Here is a 20,663-nt window from a genome sequence, read left to right as displayed (position 1 = left end):
TTTCCAGCACTGCCTTAACACTCTTGGGCATGGAGTTCACCAGAGCTTCACAGGTTGCCACTGGAGTCCTCTTCCACTCATCCATGACGACATCACGGAGCTGGTGGATGTTAGAGACCTTGCACTCCTCCACCTTCCGTTTGAGGATGCCCCACAGATGCTCAATAGGGTTTAGGTCTGGAGACATGCTTGACCAGTCCATCACATTTACCCTCAGCTTCTTTAGGAAGGCAGTGGTTGTCTTGGAGGTGTTTTTGGGGTCGTTATCATGTTGGAATACTGCCCTGCAGCCCTGTCTCCGAAGGGAGGGGATCATGCTCTGCTTCAGTATGTCACAGTACATGTTGGCATTCATGGTTCCCTCAATGAATTGTAGCTCCCCAGTGCCGGCAGCACTAATGCAGCCCCAGACCATGACACTCCCACCACCATGCTTGACTATAGGCAAGACACGGTTGCCGCCACACACGCTTGACACCACCTGAACCAAATAAGTTTCTTGGTCTCATCAGACCAGAGGAGATGGTTCCAGTAATCCATGTCCTTAGTCTGCTTGTCTTCAGCAAACTGTTTGCGGGCTTTCTTGTGCATCATCTTTAGAAGAGGCTTCCTTCTGGGACGACAGCCATGCAGACCAATTTGATGCAGTGTACGGCATATGGTCTGAGCACTGACAGGCTGACCCCTCCACCCCTTAAACCTCTGCAGCAATGCTGGCAGCACTCATACGTCTATTTCCCAAAGACAACCTCTGGATATGACGCTGAGCATGTGCACTCAACTTCTTTGGTCGACCATGGCGAGGCCTGTTCTGAGTGGAACCTGTCCAGTTAAACCGCTGTATGGTCTTGGCCACCGTGCTGCAGCTCAGTTTCAGGGTCTTGCCAATCTTCTTATAGCCTAGGCCATCTTTATGTAGAGCAACAATTATTTTTTTCAGATCCTCAGAGTTCTTTGCCATGAGGTGCCATGTTGAACTTCCAGTCAGTGAGAGCGATGACACCAAATTTAACACACCTGAGACCTTGTAACACTAACGAGTCACATGACACCGGGGAGGTGAAATGGCTAATTGGGCCCAATTTGGACACTTTCACTTAGGGGTGTACTCACTTGTTGCCAGCGGTTTAGACATTAATGGCTGTGTGAGTTATTTTGAGGGGACAGCAAATTTACACTGTAATATAATAAGCTGTTGTAGCAAAGTGTGTCATTTCTTCAGTGTTGTCACATGAAAAGATATACTCATATTTACAAAAATGTAAGGGGTGTACTCACTTTTGATATACTGTATATATACAGTGGGGCAAAAAAAGTCAGCCACCAATTGTGCGAGTTCTCCCACTTAAAAAGATGAGGCCTGTAATTTTCATCATAGGTACACTTCAACTATGACAGTCAAAATGAGAAACAAAATCCAGAAAATCACATTGTAGGATTTTTAATGAATTTATTTGCAAATTATGGTGGAAAATAAGTATTTGGTCACCTACAAAAGAAACAAAATTGTAGACCTGCACCAGGCTGGGAAGATAATCTGCAATAGGTAAGCAGCTTGGTTTGAAGAAATCAACTGTGGGAGCAATTATTAGGAAATGGAAGACATACAAGACCACTGATAATCTCCCTAGATCTGGAGTCCACGCAAGACCTCACCCCATGGGGTCAAAATTATCACAAGAACGGTGAGCAAAAGTCCCAGAACCACACGGGGGGACCTAGTGAATGACCTGCAGAGAGCTGGGACCAAAGTAACAAAGCCTACCATCAGTAACACACTATGCCGCCAGGGACTCAAATCCTGCAGTGCCAAACGTGTCCCCCTGCTTAAGCCAGTACATGTCCAGGCCCGTCTGAAATTTGCTAGAGCATTTGGATGATCCAGAAGAAGATTGGGATAATGTCATATGGTCAGATGAAACCAAAATATAACTTTTTGGTAAAAACTTGTCGTGTTTGGAGGACAAAGAATGCTGAGTTGCATCCAAAGAACACCATACCTACTGTGAAGCATGGGGGTGGAAACGTCATGCTTTGGGGCTGTATTTTTGCAAAGGGACCAGGACGACTGATCCGTGTAAAGGAAAGAATGAATGGGGCCATGTATCGTGAGATTTTGAGCGAAAACCTCCTTCCATCAGCAAGGGCATTGAAGATGAAACGTGGCTGGGACTTTCAGCAGGACAATGATCCCAAACACACCGCCCGGGCAACGAAGGAGTGGCTTCGTAAGAAGCATTTCAAGGTCCTGGAGTGGCCTAGCCAGTCTCCAGATCTCAACCCCATAGAAAATCTTAGGAGGGAGTTGAAAGTCTGTGTTGCCCAGCAACAGCCCCAAAACATCACTGCTCGAGAGGAGATCTGCATGGAGGAATGGGCCAAAATACCAGCAACAGTGTGAAAACCTTTGACCAAATACTTATTTTCCACCATAATTCGCAAATAAATTCATAAAAAATCCTACAATGTGATTGTCTGGATTTTTGTTCTCATTTTGTCTGTCATAGTTGAAGTGTACCTATGATGAAAATTACAGGCCTTTCATCTTTTTAAGTGGGAGAACTTGCACAATTGGTGGCTGACTAAATACTTTTTTGCCCCACTGTATATGCCATTCAGAGGGTGAATGGGCAAGAAAAATTATGTAAGTGCCCTTGAATGGGTCTCTGGTAGGAGGTATCAAGAGTAGTCCACCACCCTAGGGCCTCCCGAGTGGCGCAAGGCACTGGTGACCCATGGGGCGGCGCACAATTGGCACAACGTCATCCAGCTTAGGGGAGGGTTTGGCCGGCAGGGATGTTCCTTTCCCATTGCGCACTAGTTACTCCTATGCAGGCCAGGCACAATAGCCAGGTGCACAGTGTTTTCTCCGACACATTGGTGCGGCTGGGTTCCGGGTTAAACGGGCATTGTGTCAAGAAGCAGTGCGGCTTGGATGGGTTGTGTTTCGGAGGAAGCACGGCTCTCGACCTTCACCTCTCCCGAGTCCGTACAGGAGTTGCAGCGATGGGAAAGGACTAACTACCAATTGGATACCAGGAAATTGGTGAGTAAAAAAAAGGAAAGGTCCACCGCCCAACTTGACAACTGTGGGAAGTGGGAGTCGGGGAAAGCATCCCTGTGGAACGCCTTTGATGCCTTGTAGAGTCCATACCCCGACAAACTGAGGCTGTTCTGCGATTTTACCCACGATTAGGAAGGTGTTCCTAATGTTTGGTATACTCAGTGTTGTCAACCCATTCACACTGCATCTGAGAAAAAATAATAATAAATCACAGAAATCTTTACTTCGACAGATTTTAACACTCACTGTTTTCTGAGGCATCGGAAAGATGCCCTGCTTCTCTCAGCTCTATAGAATGTGGCTTAAAGTTCTCGCACCCTGTCACTGACACACACCTCAAAACACGCTTCGCTCGCAAGTGAAGACACAAGCAGTGTTTACTTTAGCCCATGCAACAGTTTTACTTTCCGTAGTGTACAGACTGAACTGACACATACACACACATTGCTGTCAAGTTGAGGCAGGCTAACGCTGGACGTCAATGCGCAGTATGCACTAAAATCTCCCCTTCTCCCCCGCCTCACTTCTCCAGAACATCAGAGAACATTCCATCTAGGGAAAGGTAGTAGTCAGACCACAGCAGGAGACTAGAGCGCTATAGCATGTCTTTTAGGAACACCAGAGGAAAGCTCTTATACAACATGTAGCATTTCATTGTTCCCCCCTGCCAAGACCATACAAGACGAGGGAAGACGACAGACATATTTTACCAACAGAAACTAACTAAGTGCAGTCTAAAGGCCAGTGTGTGTCTGCGTTTGTGTGCGTCTCTGTTATGGGTATAACTGTACACGTATTCATACCGAACTGTTTGGTCCGCACCGTGAACCCGAATTAATATATAAATAAATACACTTGGCCTGTAGGCTATGCTGCGTTATGCCTCTTGGGTGAATCTCAGGCTAAACATTTCAGGCTATTCGTTTAAAACTAGAGCCTATGTGCATGTTGTAATCAAAATTCTAACCTTAATTGCAGCATTTCAACCTGTACTATTGTGAGGCGCAGCCGGGAACTAGTTCTGTACAATGGCGAGTGGTGGGGTGGAGCAACCAGTAGGATTCTCCATCGTTTACATTTCCAGTTTGGGAACATTTTGGCTTCCCAGTAGATTAAAACGGCAATGGACAGCGAGAGTATGTCTCCACTGCTCAATGAGAATAGCCTATTCAGCTGCCAACACATTGACGCTAACATCACCCCAGTATTCCTACCACCGGAGCAAGATGGAAACACACCAAAAAAAAAATGTAATCTCCCCTCTGCATTCAAGCAACCCTTTGCAACCCTTTTGGCTGAGCTAAAGAAGAGCAATAGGTATGTTTATAGCCATGGCTATTAGAGGTCGACCAATTAATTAGGGCCGATTAAGTTTTCATAACAATCGGAAATCGGTATTTTTGGGCGCCAATTTTTTATATATCTTTATTTAACTAGGCAAGAAAGTTAAGAACACATTCTTATTTTCAATGACTGCCTAGGAACGGTGGGTTAACTGCCTCGTTCAGGGGCAGAACGACAGATTTTCACCTTGTCAGCTCGGGGATTGCAACCTTACAGTTAACTAGTCCAACGCAATTACGACCTGCCTCTCTCTCGTTGCACTCCACAAGGAGACTGCCTGTTACGCGAATGCAGTAAACCAAGGTAAGTTGCTAGCTAGCATTAAATTGATATTAAAAAACAATCAATCATAATCACTAGTTAACTACACATGGTTGATGATGGTGGTCCTTCTGTAGCTCAGTTGGTAGAGCATGGCGCTTGTAACGCCAGGGTAGTGGGTTCGATTCCCGGGACCACCCATACGTAGAATGTATGCACACATGACTGTAAGTCGCTTTGGATAAAAGCGTCAGCTAAATGGCATATATTATTATTATTATTATATTATGATGATATTACAAGATATTATCTAGCATGTCCTGCGTTGCATATAATCTGACTGCGCATACAAGCATCTAAGGATCTGACTGAGCGGTGGTAGGCAGAAGCAGGCGCGTAAACATTCATTCAAACAGCACTTTGTGCGTTTTGCCAGCAGCTCTTCGTTGTGCGTCAAGCATTGCGCTGTTTATGACTTCAATTCTATCAACTTCCGAGATGAGGCACGCATATTGCACTTTGTGTTGTTGTTGAGTAATAGTGTTTTCATTTATGAAAATACAATGTGTTGGTATTCCTGATTGTGCTCAACAGGCATGACCATATGGAGTCAGAAATTCCAACACTTTGGATTAAAATTAGCTACAAGTAACTGTCGGCATTTAATTTCTCTGATCACGCTCCCTGGACAGTAGGGCTGGGCGATATGGCCAAAATATTATATCACGGTATTTAAAAGAAATTGGACGGTATTTTTAGTTTTTGAATAATTAAAGTTGTACATTTGCTTTATGAGTAGTGAGTATTCCTAGGGTGGCAACACATACATTCTAAGTGATTTCAATGAGTCTCTCTCCATTCTGATTGTTTTATACTATTCAACCAGAACTAATTTCAGCACTTATCATTTCTGCATTTTCTGCACTCAATTGCAGTGGTGGAAAAAGTACCCAATTGTCAAATATTAATATATATATTCATATTTCAAATTCCTTATATTAAGCAAAGCAGATGGCACCATTTCCTAGTTTTTAAACATTATTTATGGATAGCCAGGGGCACACTCAGACATAATTTACAAACAAAGCGTGTGTGTTTAGTGAGTCCTCCAGATCAGAGGATGACCAGGGATGTTCTCTTGACAAGTGCATGAATTGGACCATATTCCTGTCTTACTAAGCATTCAACATGTAACGAGTACTTTTAGGTGTCAGGGAAAATGTATGGAGTAAAAAGTACACTATTTTCATTAGGAATGTAGTGAAGTAAAAGTAAAAACTGTCAAATAATAGTAAAGTACCGATACAAAAATAAGTTACTTTAGTACTTGAAAGTATTTTTACACCACTGAGAATTTCCACACTGCCACGTAGGGCTGCACGATATGGGCAAATCATCTAGGACTTATTTTTAACCAAATGTTGCGAATTAGAGCAAAACTGTTGAAATCATGGAAATAGAATGACTATTCTAATTATGTAGTTAGAATATAATAGTGGGCACTTTGAATACAGTGTTGTTTGAGATGACAACTAATTAAAATGCCAGGAAGGAGTTATTGTGACAGGGTTGGAACGAAAGTGTTTGAGGGGGCCCTATAACCTTTGGCTACATTGCGTGTTTTATCTTAGATACTTAGCGGGCATCAATGATATACCGGTATATCATAATAAATAAAAAACGATATACCGCCCAGCACTACAGGACAGGAGAAATACCAACACTGACCAGGCATGCAAACAATCCTCCTCTCTCCAGCGGCTGACCAGCCTGTGTGTCCAAAGCAGCACCCGTGCTCTCCACTGACGGCACTAGCCAGAGACATTGCTAGAAGCCTCTAGGTAATACGACAACACTGGCTCCTCCCTCTGTAGCTGACACATTGTCTGACAACCTCAGTGTGCTGCATTCACTCCTGTAATATCCTTCAAAACCCCACATTCGTTTTCAGGAACCAAGCACACATCTACTGCATTTGGAGTGCCAAATAAGCTTTTGTCTGTGTGTCGAGATACGCGCGTGTCCGTCTAACCTCCTGTAGCTGTGTCTTGTCGTAGTCCAGTCGGTGTTGGTAGATGCACTGACTGAGGAGAGAGAAGAGTCTCTCCAAGCGTTCCACGCTGTAGCCTTCACTCTTCTGTACCACTGTGTCCAAGAGGGCCTGGGAGAGGAGAACACACACACACACACACACACACACACACACACACACGCATGAGAAACAACAAGCTCCCTCTAGAGAGGACACATTCAAGCCATAGACACGCACAAGCAGAACACAAATACAGCATTTAATGCAACAGGGAACATAAACGCATACCCTGCATTCACATCACGTGTGCAACTCTCTCGCACACAGAGAGGTCAGCTTTATTCAAAAGCAATTAAGATCAGAGGGACAGCTAATTAAGGCTAATCATAATTAGCTCAGTGTTTACATTTGTCTGTTACTTTAATTAAGCACTTTGGACAGTCAAAGACCCGTTCAATTGACCTGCTCATTCTCAGCTTGCCACATTGTGTGTGGATCAAAATCCATAGGACTGAAATAGCAATCACACAGCGACTAGATTTACAGTCATTAGACACCAGGCAATAAAAGAAAGTGACAGGAAATTAGGTGCGTGTGTCAGTGTCAGGAGAACAAGGCGTGGGCTTCTCCTTATCAAAGTGAGGGGATGGGTGTCTCTCTTTTAACTACAAATAATGACAGTGACTCTGAACACTTAGAGAAGTGTGACTCATTTACCCATCTATCTCACTACTGTATCTTTACATGTTACGTTTGTATTTTTGTTCAGTATAGTGTTGGTTCTGTTTCATGAGATAAAGAATATTGCACAAATTTGTTTACATCCATGTTAGTAAACATTTCTACTTGACAGGTGTAGTATATCAAGAAGCTGATTAAACAGCATGATCATTACACAGGTGCACCTTCTGCTGGGGACAATAAAAGGCCACTAAATGTGCAGTTGTCACAACGCCACAAATGTCACAAGGTTTGAGGGAGCGTGCAATTGGCATACTGACTGTAGGAATGTCCACCAGAGCTGTTGCCACAAAATTGAATGTTCATTTCTCTACGTCGTTTTAGAGAATTTGGCAGTACGTGTAAACAGCCCTCATAACAGCAGACCAAGTGTAACAACGCCAGCCCAGGACCTTCACATCTAGCTTTTCCACCTGAGAGGAAAGTCTTGACCTGACTGCAGTTCCGCGTCATAACCAACTTCAGTGGGCAAATGCTCATCTTCAAAGGCCACTGGTACGCGTGCTCTTCATGGAAGAGTCCCGGTTTCAACTGTACCTGGCAGATAGCATTTATAGCGTCGTTTGGGCGAGCGGTTTTCTGATGTCAACATTGTAAACAGATTGCCCTATGATAGAGGAAGTTATGATGTGTGTGTATATATATATACAATTTTGGAATTTTTATTTAACTAGGTAAGTCAGTTAAGAACAAATTCTTATATACAATGATGGCCTACCCTGGCCAAACCCGGACGAAGCGGGGCCAATTGTGTGCCGCCCTACGGGGTCTCCCAATCCCGGCCGGATGTGATACAGCCTGGATTCGAACCAGGGACTGTAGCGACGCCTCTTGCACAGATGCAGTGCCTTAGACCGCTGCGGACAATGATGGCAAATTTGAATGCACAGACATACCGTGACAAGATCCTGAGGACCACTGTAGTGCCATTCATCCGACGCCACCACCTCATGTTTCAGCACGATAATGCACAGCCACATGTCGCAAGGATCTGTACACAATTCCTGGAAGCTGAAAATGTAATGTCCCAGTTCTTCCATGGTCTGCATACTCACATGCCACCCATTGAGCATTTCTGATCCAGTTGTCGCCAATATCCAGCTACTTCGCACAGACACTGAAGAGTGGGACACGATTCCACAGGTCACAATCAACAGCCTGATCAACCCTATGTGAAGGAGATGTCACGCTACATCAGATACTGACTGGTTTTCTGAGCAACACCCCTACTTTCTTTTTCTTCAGTATTCCCAGTCATGTACAATCCATAGATTAGGGCCTAATGAATATATTTGAATGGGCCGATTTCCATATATATTTCCAGTAACATTTTTGAAATTGTTGCATGGTGTGTATATTTTGTTCAGTGTATAAGTTCCTCTTCAACCAGTCTCGCCACATCTAGGCCTCTGCTTCTAATCTTATACCTTTAGTCCTAAAATCCCTTACCTTTCGTCTCTCTAAATATCTCCCGCCCTCCCCCTCTCTCCCCTTGTTAGTCAGCTGATTTAATCAAGAGTGCTGTGCCTTTTTCCAGTTGCCCAGGCCAATAGTGACAGCAGGGGTAAGTGGTGTGTGTGTGTGTGTGTGTGTGTGTGTGTGTGTGGTGGGGCTAGCGGACCCCCTGAGGTAGTGAACTCCCAGCACACAAAGGAGCAGTAATCCAGTCTGTTAAAGGGGGCTGTGATACGGACCATTAAAGGCACCTCTCCCCACCACCCTCCTTCCCATCACAGCACATCTTTATCCCCGTCCTCTCGCTCAGCCTCTTCTCCCTCTCTCTACCCTCTTAGGTACAGAGGAAGAGAGAGGGGGAAAGAAAGAGCAAGGGAGAGAACAAAACAAGAGGACGGGAAGACAAGGTGTCATAGCCATGGCTTTAAGCTCTGTCCTATCAGCTGAAGCACAGCATGCGGCCAGGCAGATGACTACATCAGTGTGCCAACAGTGCGCACACACATCCCCAACTCTACATACACGTCTCCCCAAACACACACCTATCCCTGCAGACACACACCTACATTCAATACACACACACAGCCCCGTCTCCACGCACAACTTTGCAGACATGCACACCCAGACCCATCTGTAAACACACTGCCAACTCAATGCGGCTGCGTTCCCTGCATGTTTCAGCCCATTAAAGGCAGCTAACAAGGACACTGACAGGCTTGTCTGTGATCCTAAGAATATAAGACAACCTGAGAACAGGACACCAGTTATGACCAACATCTCTATCCTGGAACACACACCCTACCAACTCTTCAAAACACACACACACACACACAGTGCTCCTAGAGCCGAGCCCTTTGAATGTCTGAAATGGAGATCAGGTCACAGCTTATGACGGGGTACAGAAATAGTCCCAGCATGGGGTGCGAATGCTTTGAACTGGAGCGCTGATGATTTACATTTAGGTTAGTGTTACATTGGCATATAAAAATGTCTCACCCTGCAGAGCAGGTGGTTATTAGTGTATAAATGTTAGCGTTACTTAACACCGGCCCTTACTGGTAAAACACATTTCACACTAAACGTGTGATAAGCATTCACCCCACAAAACTTTTAGAATGTTTATGAAAAGGGAAGGAGCAAATACATTATGGCCATGTGCTGATATTATGACATCACTGCACAATGTTGTGATAGCTATATTAAGTGCGATTGACCATCTGGTTTTGCCAGTCTATCGGGTCTTCGTGCATTGCAAGGTCTTTTCGTAGCGCTTAATATGGAGGACTGTGCGCCAGTGTTGATCGCAGCATCAGGAGCCATGCTGAATACTACTCTTCATTGGTGTTAAGAGCTGTGTTGGTGTCAGGAACGCTGCAGAGGGCTGGTAGAAAACACACAAGTGAGCCTGCCGCTGTAGCCCTGGGATTTAAGTGCAGCAAGCGAGTGGCGAAGGGGGAGAAAGAAAAATAGAGGCAGAGCAAGAAGCACAAAGAGCGGGGGGGAATAACTGGAAGCGACACAGTATCCATCATCACCAGTGGTGTTAAGCTTTTAATTTTTATGTAATCTTGTCTTGCCCGTGTTAAGGATAAAATATAAATGATTCACGCTTCAAGAGAAATCTACAGAGTTGAAATGAACGGAAAGAGGGAGGGAAGGAGAGTGTAGTGGGTGATTTGCAACTGTTGCAACACGAATTCCAATCTCCAGAAAGGAGTGAAATGCCCGGGAGACACTGCCAAGTCACATGGATTGGGAGCGCGAGGACACACAGAGTTGCGTAACATGTGGCACATATAAAGTATCACAAGGCTGACACCTCAGAGGGGTCCAGGGGTCTGTGTCATGACTAATGTGAATATGATGGAGGAATCAAATTATGCAGCACCCTCACTCGCTACTCCCTAAAGACTCAGACACACGAGGCTAGCATCCACAGCAGATAAGCACTTCAAGTTAAAGGCCACTGTCAGACCTTCAACATGATGGACTGAAGGGGTGCGATGATGATGATGATAATGTAAAGCGGGCCAGGTGACAGTGGTGGTCTGGACATGACCAACAGGTGTCACTAGATACCGAGTGCCAGAGTGCAAATTAAAGGCTATGATGGAAAGATGTGATGGAGACCGGGGCAGGTGGTTGGTCTGGTGATGTGATCTGGACATGATCAACAGGTGTTAAGAAGTTAATTTGGTATGGATGCTAGGCTCATGGTGAGGACATGGTATGGGGAATAAAAGATGGTTGACACCTTTGGCAAACTTCATCTACAGACCATCTCTTTAAAAATAGAGAAGAAAAAAAAGCAAATAAAACTTATTGCAGGTATTTCAAAGAGAAGTACAGAGCAGTAAAACACTTAGTCTCCCGTGCCTCAGACAGAAGTGAAATCTGCTTCTCTCGCGCGTGGAAGTTAAATTCTTCCTTTAACTCTAGTACAATACTCACTCCAGTAGTGCTTGGTGAGATTATACTCAACAGCGCAGTGTTTTGGCGGCTGACTTGCAATGTCAGAGCTTGCTGCTGATTAAGAGAGCGCTGAGAATAGAGCGAGAGGGAGTGACTGACTGCTGGAGTTGATCTCAGTTCCAGCTGTAACAGACTCACAAGTGGTTTGGTCATCAATTAGGCCAAGCCCTGTCTATAGCAGTCTGTCTATAGCAGGATTTGATTTGATTTTGGGGGGTGTTAATGTTGGACATAAGACTGTTAAAACACCATCAAATCAGATCCAAGAGATTAAGATTTTGGAAATCTGTTCCAAAGTATTCCCACGCATAATAGAGAGATGTAAGCAAGGTGTGAAATGATTATGTTCTAGTATGTTCTATATCTGTTTGGGCTTCTTGCGGTCAATTAGCAGTCCACAAATGATTTGTAATTATTTTCCAGACCCCTAACCACAGCTCAAGAAAAAAAACTCATCCCGCAGCTGAATCTAGTTGATGATCCCTGGACTACAGCTATCTGGGATAATTTCGGGAAAGTCTATTCTCCTCTCATGCTTTTCTCTTCCTCTACTCCCATCTCCTTCCTTTTCTAATTTTTCTCCATCTCCATTTTTTTCCTCTCCCTCCCCCTTCATCTCCGGTCTTGTGTCAAAAGCAAAACCAAACAAGCCTCGGGCAGTTAGGCCCAATCTGACAGCTCAGACACAAATGAACGCATATCACAAAAAAATGCACTTTCACACAAAAACGCTTGTGCGGATAAAGTGTGTGTGTGTGTGTGTGTGTGGGGGGCTACTCACTTACAGAGAGTAGTTTTGGACGTGTGTGTATATCGGCGCACACGTTTGTTTTCATGATGTGGTGCCGTAACTGGTTGCTGATGTGGATGGAAGCCTTTTCAAAACGACAGGTCTCTAAACGGAAAGCTATTATCACATGCAAATGGTCGCTCTGTCAAGGACATCAGCGGGAATGAGTACAAATGAAAAGGAAGCATCCCAAAAGTTATTTATTTCTATTGACAATCAAAACGCTTCGCACCGGCCATTAAGCCGTTTTCTTTCCCTTAGCAGGCATTCAGAATAGCTGCCTACCTCCCTCTCCAGATGAAACCATGCTGTTATTAGTGCTGGAAATAGGCAGACACAACAAACTGAAAATGGGGCCATTTCTGTGAACGGACGGCTCTGAAATGGGAAATCTTGACATCCTGTAATAGTCAGGCAACAGGGGAGAGAGAGAGAACTCTTCAGTGTAACAGCCAATGAATGCACACTGGGCATTTGCAGCTGCGTAAAACAAATCTAAAGAAAATTGCCTGGCCAAGTCTTGTAGCCCAGCCCGCGTGTTCTTTGGCGAGGTGGATAAAAATGGAATTGATTCCCTGATAGATGATGATTCTGCTGCAATCTAGGCCACTTACAGTGCCTTCAGAAAGTATTCACACCCTTGACTTTTACCCAGGGTGCGAATTACAGGGAAGCTCAGCTCCCCCTGAATGAGACATTAACTCCCCTAAATGCAACCTAAGTGGTAAAAAAAAAAGAAAATCAAAACATCATATGAAACGATTCCCACCTCCCTCATGGTTTAAACCATTTAATTCACCATTATTTTGGCTGCACAAACAGTCTCCCTGTCCAAGGCACTGTCCACTCAGTAGTGCTGAATTTGGCCTCAGCTGAGCTCCTTTAAAACGCATAGATGCTCATTTTGGCCATTTGTTTGCCATGCGCCCTTGATAAAAAAAAAAATAGCCTTTATTCCAATGCATTAGATGTATCCATTGATTCATCATGGTTTGCTTTTATCATTCAGCTGTTTAGAGCGCTCATTGCTTTGTTTTTCAGGTGCAGGCAGGTAGCCTATTGGTGTTCTGTGTCATACGTGGCCCAGAAGTAGTAGACCAATTATTTAGCCTTATGATTTTCTAACAATATTTGTTGTTTCCTGGATCAGCTGATGATGGTTGCCAATATCACCAGATAACTAGCCTACAGCTACACACCAATGCGCGTCCAACATTAAACAACCTATAGGCCTATAGCTGACTCTTTTGGTTAGAAGCATTAGATTTTGCAAAGGCATAGGCCTACAATATTTTGGATTTGTGCGCCCGTGAGAACTGTTTTCACGGAAAAACATAATGAACTCTTACGCAGGCATAGTTACACTTACAGTGCATTTCTCCAAGGCCCAGGAATTGTATAGGGTTTAAGTTCAATGTTCTAATTCAATTGTTAAATGCTTAATACAAATAACAATCGTTAATTGCAAATAACAGTCCAATGTAATTATACAAGGAAAGAAAGGTAGTGTTTTATGTCACACGATCTGTGATGACTCCAAACATTGAACTCATGAATTATGGACAATTCATTGTCTCTGCTGAAAGGGTAGGGCTACCGGCAGTGGTGTAGTGGAGGGTAAACGCAACTAAATGCAGTTTACCCACTTTTTCAGAAAAATTTTACGTTCCCTATACTTTTAAATACATTTTTCACCGTGACCAGCAAATCAGAGTTTACCCAACTATTTGTTTAACACTACATCACTGGCTAGCAGTAGGCCTATTTGACATTCATGGTAATAGGCCTACACATTGTAGCCTAGTCTAGTAAATTGACTGTTTTTCCCGGGACATTTTCAGCCCCATTTTATGTCTCCCAACTTTTCAGGCAAAAAAAGGTCAATTTGGCAGCAAAACGTATCAATTAACGTAGGCATAATCAATGGCAATGGTCGAACGTCATTAGGCACACCTTTTGGTGTTCTGTAATGTCGATTCATCAAATGGCGCGAGTGTACACTGTTTGGATTATTCTGGAGTGGACGAACATGCGCACAGGTAGCCTACTTTAATTTGGAAGTGATTTGTTTGACAATCAGATGAAAGCGGCATGTGCCACATTAAATGGTAATACATTTTAACGGTTAAATTATGTGCTTATTAGTAGGCTCATACAAAAGATCTGCTCAGTGATATCGCCAATGTGGACTTTAAAACAGTTTAATGGCTGCTCTAGGAGAAAACTGAGGACGGAGCAACAACATTGTAGTTACACCAGAATATCAAAGGAAGCCTGATAAAAAAACATGTTTGTAACAAGGCAAAGCAATTAACTTTTTGTCATGAATACAAAGGGTTATGTTTAGGGCAAATCCAACAACACATTACGGAGTAGCAATCTCAATATTTTCATGTTATGGGTATGCTTGTAATAGTTAAGGACTGGGGAGTTTCTCAGGATAAAAAATACAAATCCTAGAGGAAAACCTGGTTCAATCTGCTTTCCACAAGACACTGGGAGATGAATTCACCGCAGGAAAATAACCTAAAACACAAGGCCAAATCTACATTGGAGTTGCTTACCAAGAAGACAGGAAATGTTCCTGAGTTTGACTTAAACCTGAAAATCTATGGCAAGACCTGAAAATGGTTGTCTAGCAATGATCAACCAACAATTTGACAGAGCTTGAATACTTTTTTCAAGAATAACTCAAACGCTCCAGGTGTGGAAAGCTCTTAGAGACTTACCCAGAAAGACTCACAGCTGTAGTCACTACCAAAGGTGATTCTAACATGTATTGACTAAGAGGGTTGAATACTTATCTAATCAAGAATGTATTTTTTTTTATTTTTAACTTTAGCTCAGCATCAACATGCCTGATTCAACTAACCACTTAGAATCAGGTATGTTGGTGCTGGGCTGCAACACACTATGTAGCTTCTCCAGAACCTCTGCGTGAGGACTGAACAAACTAGCAGATTTCTTTGCTAATTCCAAATGGGTTTCCAGGTGCCCTGCAATCTAAGTTAAATGTCAGAAGTAATGAGACCTCCAATCAATGAATTTGAATTTAAGAGAAGTTGAGAGGAGTACCGGAACGTGCCACACCACTCCTCTCCTAATATCAGGCAGCGAGCCAGCCCGACCGACCACTGTGGAGATATCAGCCTTAAACGCACTCTCACCCCGCTCACCGGAAATTCAATTTGTTCCGTCTTTCATCCTGGTGGATGAAAAAAGCAATTATTCACAGTGCACTCTTTTCACAATCTGTTTCTTAAAAGATATCTCTTCTTTCTACCGCCTAACAAATAAGCCTCCAGATTAGTGCAGTGCGCGTTCACAGGGAGGGAGCGTTCCCACGGTTCGTGGCGTCGGCCACCCACGACTCGTGGCTCTACGTTTTTAACGGGAGCCGTGGGTCCACCGTGACCAGACCTGTCAATCACTTTGAGAGACGCCACCGTCAGGTGAGAGGAGAGGCGGGAACCACGCATCCCTCAATCTCTGCCCCCACCCTGCGGCGATGCTAACAACGGGGAGATAATGATTTGCTAGCAGGGAAGGAGCGCGTGACACAGAAACACTTCCTCTACACCTATGTTGTATCTTCCTGTTCTTAACAGGGCCGTTTGGGTGGTTGGTTGGTTGGTAGAGAGAAGAGTCCCTGGGAAAAGAGAGAGGGTTAAGGGAGTGAAGAGAGAGCACAGCTCCAATTTACACCCGGGGTATTAGGTGGAACCTAAGTGTGACCGTGCAAAGTGCCTGGGAATCGTTTCATACATTTATCCTGTCAATCTATTCAGAGACCAACTTGACGGAGCGTAGTGTGGAGAGCAGAGAGCGCAGAGCTAGCGCCTCATGTTTGAGTCATGTCCTGGCTGCATTCTTAAAATGGCTATATGGAAGGAACAACACCTGTTGATTGACTGAAGACGTGGAGATGCCCTGTAGCCTGCTACTTAAATTGGAACCTTCCTCTCGGATGATAGGGATGTAGAGCGTCTCTCGTTGCGCGCGCACACACACCCACACAGTGAGGGCAGACTGGGGTCTCCAACAGAGCACGAGGAGACGATATTAGGCTGGGAAATCAGGAGCATCCATCTGAAAAGGGGGAGAGTGACACCAGCAAACCCAGAAAAGGCATGAAGGGCCTGGGGAGGATTAGGGGCCAGTCCCCCCCCACATCTACTCTTTCTCCTTCCTTCAATGTCAGTCTACACCACTCCTTTACTCTGCCCAAACCTTACTTCCCTCAACAGCATCGACTAGGGCCTATTAAATTGACTGGTGATTTTCTCCCATCTGAGAGACAGAATTAGTCTCTAATGTTGAGTGCTCTGGGCTTGGGAGCGACAGAACGAAGGGATGAAAGGAGAAAGGGATGGATTAAAGCAGTGTGCAGGGAAGCCTTGGAGATGAGCGTGTAGTGTGGCTGGGATTAGGAAAGGGACATTGCCAGTTATAATGCAGCTAGGAAATGACTGGAGGGATGGCACTGCTTAAAATGGTCTCATTGAAGATAACATGAATGGATGAATGGCGTTTTCACAAGACAGTAAGCTGTGGAAGGGCATTGTGCTTAAAATACAACACACAATCACTATTACCCAACTCATTACTTTCATACTCGGGGATATGTTCAGCATTACTTAGAGAATAGAGGTAACACACACACACCATCCCTTACCGTGAGTCGATGTCGATTGACCACTAGTGTAGGTGGTGGAGGGGTCTGTGGACTCTCGTCTGTCCCGTCAGTTGATGCCTTTGACTGCTCTGATTGTATCGTTCTACACTTCCTCCCCTTGGAGCAGCCTGGAACAGGAAGAGAGAACAGGTATATGATACAGCCCACCTACAATCTCACCTTTGACCTATATGTTAATCGCCATCATTTATCCAGTTATTAGACCATAATGAAACATAGCATATCCATACGCCAAGGCTTGTTTGGATGAAAGCAAAGGCCTGACAATCAAAGATGAGGAGAATAGCTGCCCCTCTACATTCAGAGCCTGTGATCTGTCGGCTTATAGTTTACTGCTACCAGCGTCCGTGGTACTACACTGTCTGTAGGATCCAAAAAAAAGCCACAACAGAGGAAGCAGAAATCTCCCTCGGCCACCTCTACTACCCCAGGCCACCCAAATCACCAAGTTGCTCCAGGCTTCCAGCTGGCCCCTGATAATCCACAGCCCTGAGTCGTTAATCACACATACAGGCCTATTGGCTTGTCCCAGAAACCACACACACGTACTGTAAAGTTGTATTGTATACGTACGCATACACATGCACAAACTCACAGGCCTATCGGCTTGTCCCAGACACTACACGCCACTAAATGAACCGCCAAGAAAAAAAATGATGTGAGAGAAAAAAAGCCAACCTTGTGAATTTCTTTGCAGTAAAAACTGTTTGAGGATAAATCTTAAGAGTGGTTTTGGATAGTCGACAAAGGTAGAAGACCTCAGACTTTTGAGGGTTTCATTGAAATATGCTGTCTGTGTAGACTTAAGGATCATATTTCATATTTCACATGCCATATGTCCTGGATAATTCACGCCCTGTCGTTTTAAAAGCAAAACTAGTGTAAATCAAATATCTTGGATGACAATCAACAAAATGATGATATTTCGGTTCTTTTATATATTATTATATATATATATTTTACAGTGAATGAAAAAGTAATGCGAGGTTAGGCTGACTGTGTTCAAGTCTGTGTGACGTGTTTCTGTCTGGTGCTCTCGGAGAAAGATCAGAACTTGCCATCTATACTCAGAGTAACTCGCATTATTTAAAAGTCTGAGTTAGACATGCATATATCAAGTCAGTATTCTTCCCCAAGACAGCGACGAATGTGGTGGTGCACTAGGAATAGGAAAAAGTTAACCACAGATAACCCCTCAGTACCTTCTCTGTCCTGCTCCTCCTTGCCTGTCTCCGTGTCTCCTGTCCTCCCGTCCTGAAGACGGCGTTCCTGAGTTCCTCTGCTCACTGCAGACGCTGACACTTCCCCCTCTGACGCTTCACCTTCGACCGCTGTAGGCCACTCTGTCTCAGAGCTCTTGAGGGCCTGGGAATCCAGGCTGTCCATGGACTCGTTCACACACTCCCGAGGGACAGGGGGTGCTGTGGCCGGCGTGGGGACTGACGACTGCTGCTCAGTCTTGGACTGGACCTCGTCGTCTTTAGGCTGGACCTTCTCAACATCCATGGGCTGGAAGCCTTCCTCCTTAGGCTTGGCTTGGGGGTTCTCACTTTCGGCTTGGGAACCTACATCTTTAGATGATGACCCCTCACCTTTAGACTGGATTTCCTGAGCTTGAGGCTCCTTGTTTTTACAATAAGACTCACTTTTAGACTGGGGGTCTTTGTCTGTGGATGTAGATTTGGCTTGGTCTTCTGTAGTTGGTGTCTCGTCCTCCTTGGGCCCCGTCTCTGTTCTCTGGCCCCTAGGGGCCTCATTGGAGCTCTCCTCCTCCGTGGAGATGCCATATGTGTGAGGGTGTGTGTGGTGTCCGTTGGGCTGAGGGTCCATGGTGTCACAGGAAGACTCTTCGTCCTGAGTCAGACAGGAGTCGCTGGGTACTGCCGTTGCCGGCTTAGGCTCCGCAGCTTCATCCTCTTCTTCCTCCATTCCCTTCTTGTAGTTCTTCTTCTTCCTAATGATGCCCCGCCCCCAAGATGGCCGCCGACGTGCTTTCCTTTTTATGTGATCTGGAAGCAGAGAGAAAAAAAATGTATTGTAAGTTCAGCCACATGGAACACAGAACTTATGCTAGTACAACCACACCAGACTCTACTACACGGGTTCTGCTCGCACACACCAGTCTCAGCTACAGGAGGTGCAGGCTTTTGTTCCAGACCTGGTCTAGATTCAATTAGTGGTCTAAATAGAAGACCATGATAAGTTGATGTGACGACACACAGACAGAATCCTTACAAATGGGCCTTCATTAAGTGGTAATTCACTGGAGTGACATGAAAGTGGACCAACTAACAACAAGCAATTGAGTTGCCCTGTTAATCCTCCCTGCCAGGTCTTAAATGCTAGGGAGGCATCAGATGTCCACTCCATTGCAGTGGTTTGTGTGTGTGGCCTGTGTTCCACACGGAACAGGAAGGCAAGGTTAGTGGGCCCCATAGAGGGAGGCTGTCTGGGAGTAATTGCTAGGTGGATGAGACAGGCTACTGAACAGACAGACAGAGAGCAAGACAGACAGAGACAGAGAGCTCAAACCTCTAATTGAAAACAATTGAAAGCAGCCACAGATGTGCCCCATATCTCAGCACCAAACTGGATTTGCCCACTATTCCCTCTCATGGGGGGATGTCCTATTACTATCCAGTTAAAAGGTCTGGCATAATGGGGTTACCACCCCTCCCTCACTATGGTGCAGAGGTCCTGGTGGAAATTACAGTATTTCTGGTGTGAGATGTTGACTGTATTTCACTCTGTGGTTGTAATCAGAGAGCACTGCCAGAGAGAGAGCAGCAAAGAGAGAGGAAGAGATGAGACTAAACAGAAAGGGAAAAAGGAGAGGCGAGCAGGGCTATTGCTGCAGGGACATGACTGGTGGGATGGGGGAGAGCAAAAGTATGCCATCTGAGAAAGTGCAGTAAAAGTGTCACAGGGCACTGGCAAGAGTGCCTGACGCAGTGAAACTTCAGCAGGGTCAGATTCCACACGCTGTCTTTTTCAAACCGCAGCCACAGGGTGCGTGCCAGGCCAACAGTGTGTGTGCATGGTGATGAGGGTGTGTGTAATGTATCAGCCTCCCTGCCCAGACAAGCGTTTGAACCTGGCCATGAGTGGACTAGGCCTGGGCCTGTCAGTTCAGTCAAAGCCTCCCACATAAACCTGTGGTGAGTCTTTGGTCTCAAAGGCATCAAAAAGGCCTTTAGAGGGGAGATCCTCCAACAGTCACGAGAGACACATGCTAGCTTCCTCACGATTCTGTCTATCCTAATGTTCAGAAGACATTCATCTTCTCAGTCTCTGAACTGTGCCCCATCCCTTCACACTCTGACACGTATACTGGTTGAAAATGACAGATTAGGGCACTAATAAGAGCCTGAAATGGAACACAGTGGCTGTACAGTAACATGCTATAAATGACATCAGTGCTCAGCTTCAGGGCTGTACGTGTTTGGAATGACAACAATTCTGAACTTGAGCACTGCACGCGACAAGTCGCCGCCCCCCCCATTTTTGAATTGTACCTTTATTTAACTAGGCAAGTCAGTTAAGAACAAACTCTTATTTTCAATGACTGCCTAGGAACAGCGGGTTAACCGCCTTGTTGAGGGGCAGAACGACAGATTTTTACCTTGTCAGCTTGGGGATTTGATTTTGCAACCTTTTGATTACTAGTCCAACGCTCTACCACTAGGCTACCTGCTGCCACAATTGGGCAACTTTTGCAAATGTTTGGTTGTCTGAGCGAGGGAAATGCTGAAAATTGAGTACAGTACATTCAGAAAGTATTCAGACCCCTTAACTTTTTCCATTACAG

The 20,663-nt window shown here is 44.9% G+C and overlaps 1 protein-coding gene across 4 annotated transcripts in view; it reads right to left on the bottom strand.

Moving 5' to 3' along the window:
* LOC118398395 (ATPase family AAA domain-containing protein 2B-like) overlaps positions 1-20,663 on the bottom strand; it is a 120,590-nt gene that overhangs the window by 4,020 nt on the left and 95,907 nt on the right. Inside the window, exons 25-28 of one of the 4 annotated variants that reach the window (XR_004828623.2) lie at positions 18,058-18,864; positions 16,835-16,962; positions 16,060-16,248; positions 14,345-15,364 (exon numbers count right to left, since the gene is read on the bottom strand). Coding sequence is in view for 3 of the 4 variants with exons in the window: in XM_035793680.2 (XP_035649573.1) it covers positions 6,702-6,830; positions 16,835-16,962; positions 18,058-18,864 (1,064 nt within the window). In the remaining variant the exon portion in view is untranslated. Of the gene's footprint in view, positions 1-6,701; positions 6,831-14,344; positions 15,365-15,388; positions 16,249-16,834; positions 16,963-18,057; positions 18,865-20,663 lie in introns of those variants that run through there. The other 3 variants (XM_035793680.2, XM_035793682.2, XM_052470701.1) reach the window with 3 other exon arrangements.

This window comes from Oncorhynchus keta, chromosome 19 (genome assembly GCF_023373465.1).
Source record: "Oncorhynchus keta strain PuntledgeMale-10-30-2019 chromosome 19, Oket_V2, whole genome shotgun sequence".
Classification (NCBI taxonomy): Eukaryota; Metazoa; Chordata; class Actinopteri; order Salmoniformes; family Salmonidae; genus Oncorhynchus; species Oncorhynchus keta.
Note: the sequence above shows the minus strand (reverse complement) of the source record. Positions and strands in the feature narration are given on the sequence as shown.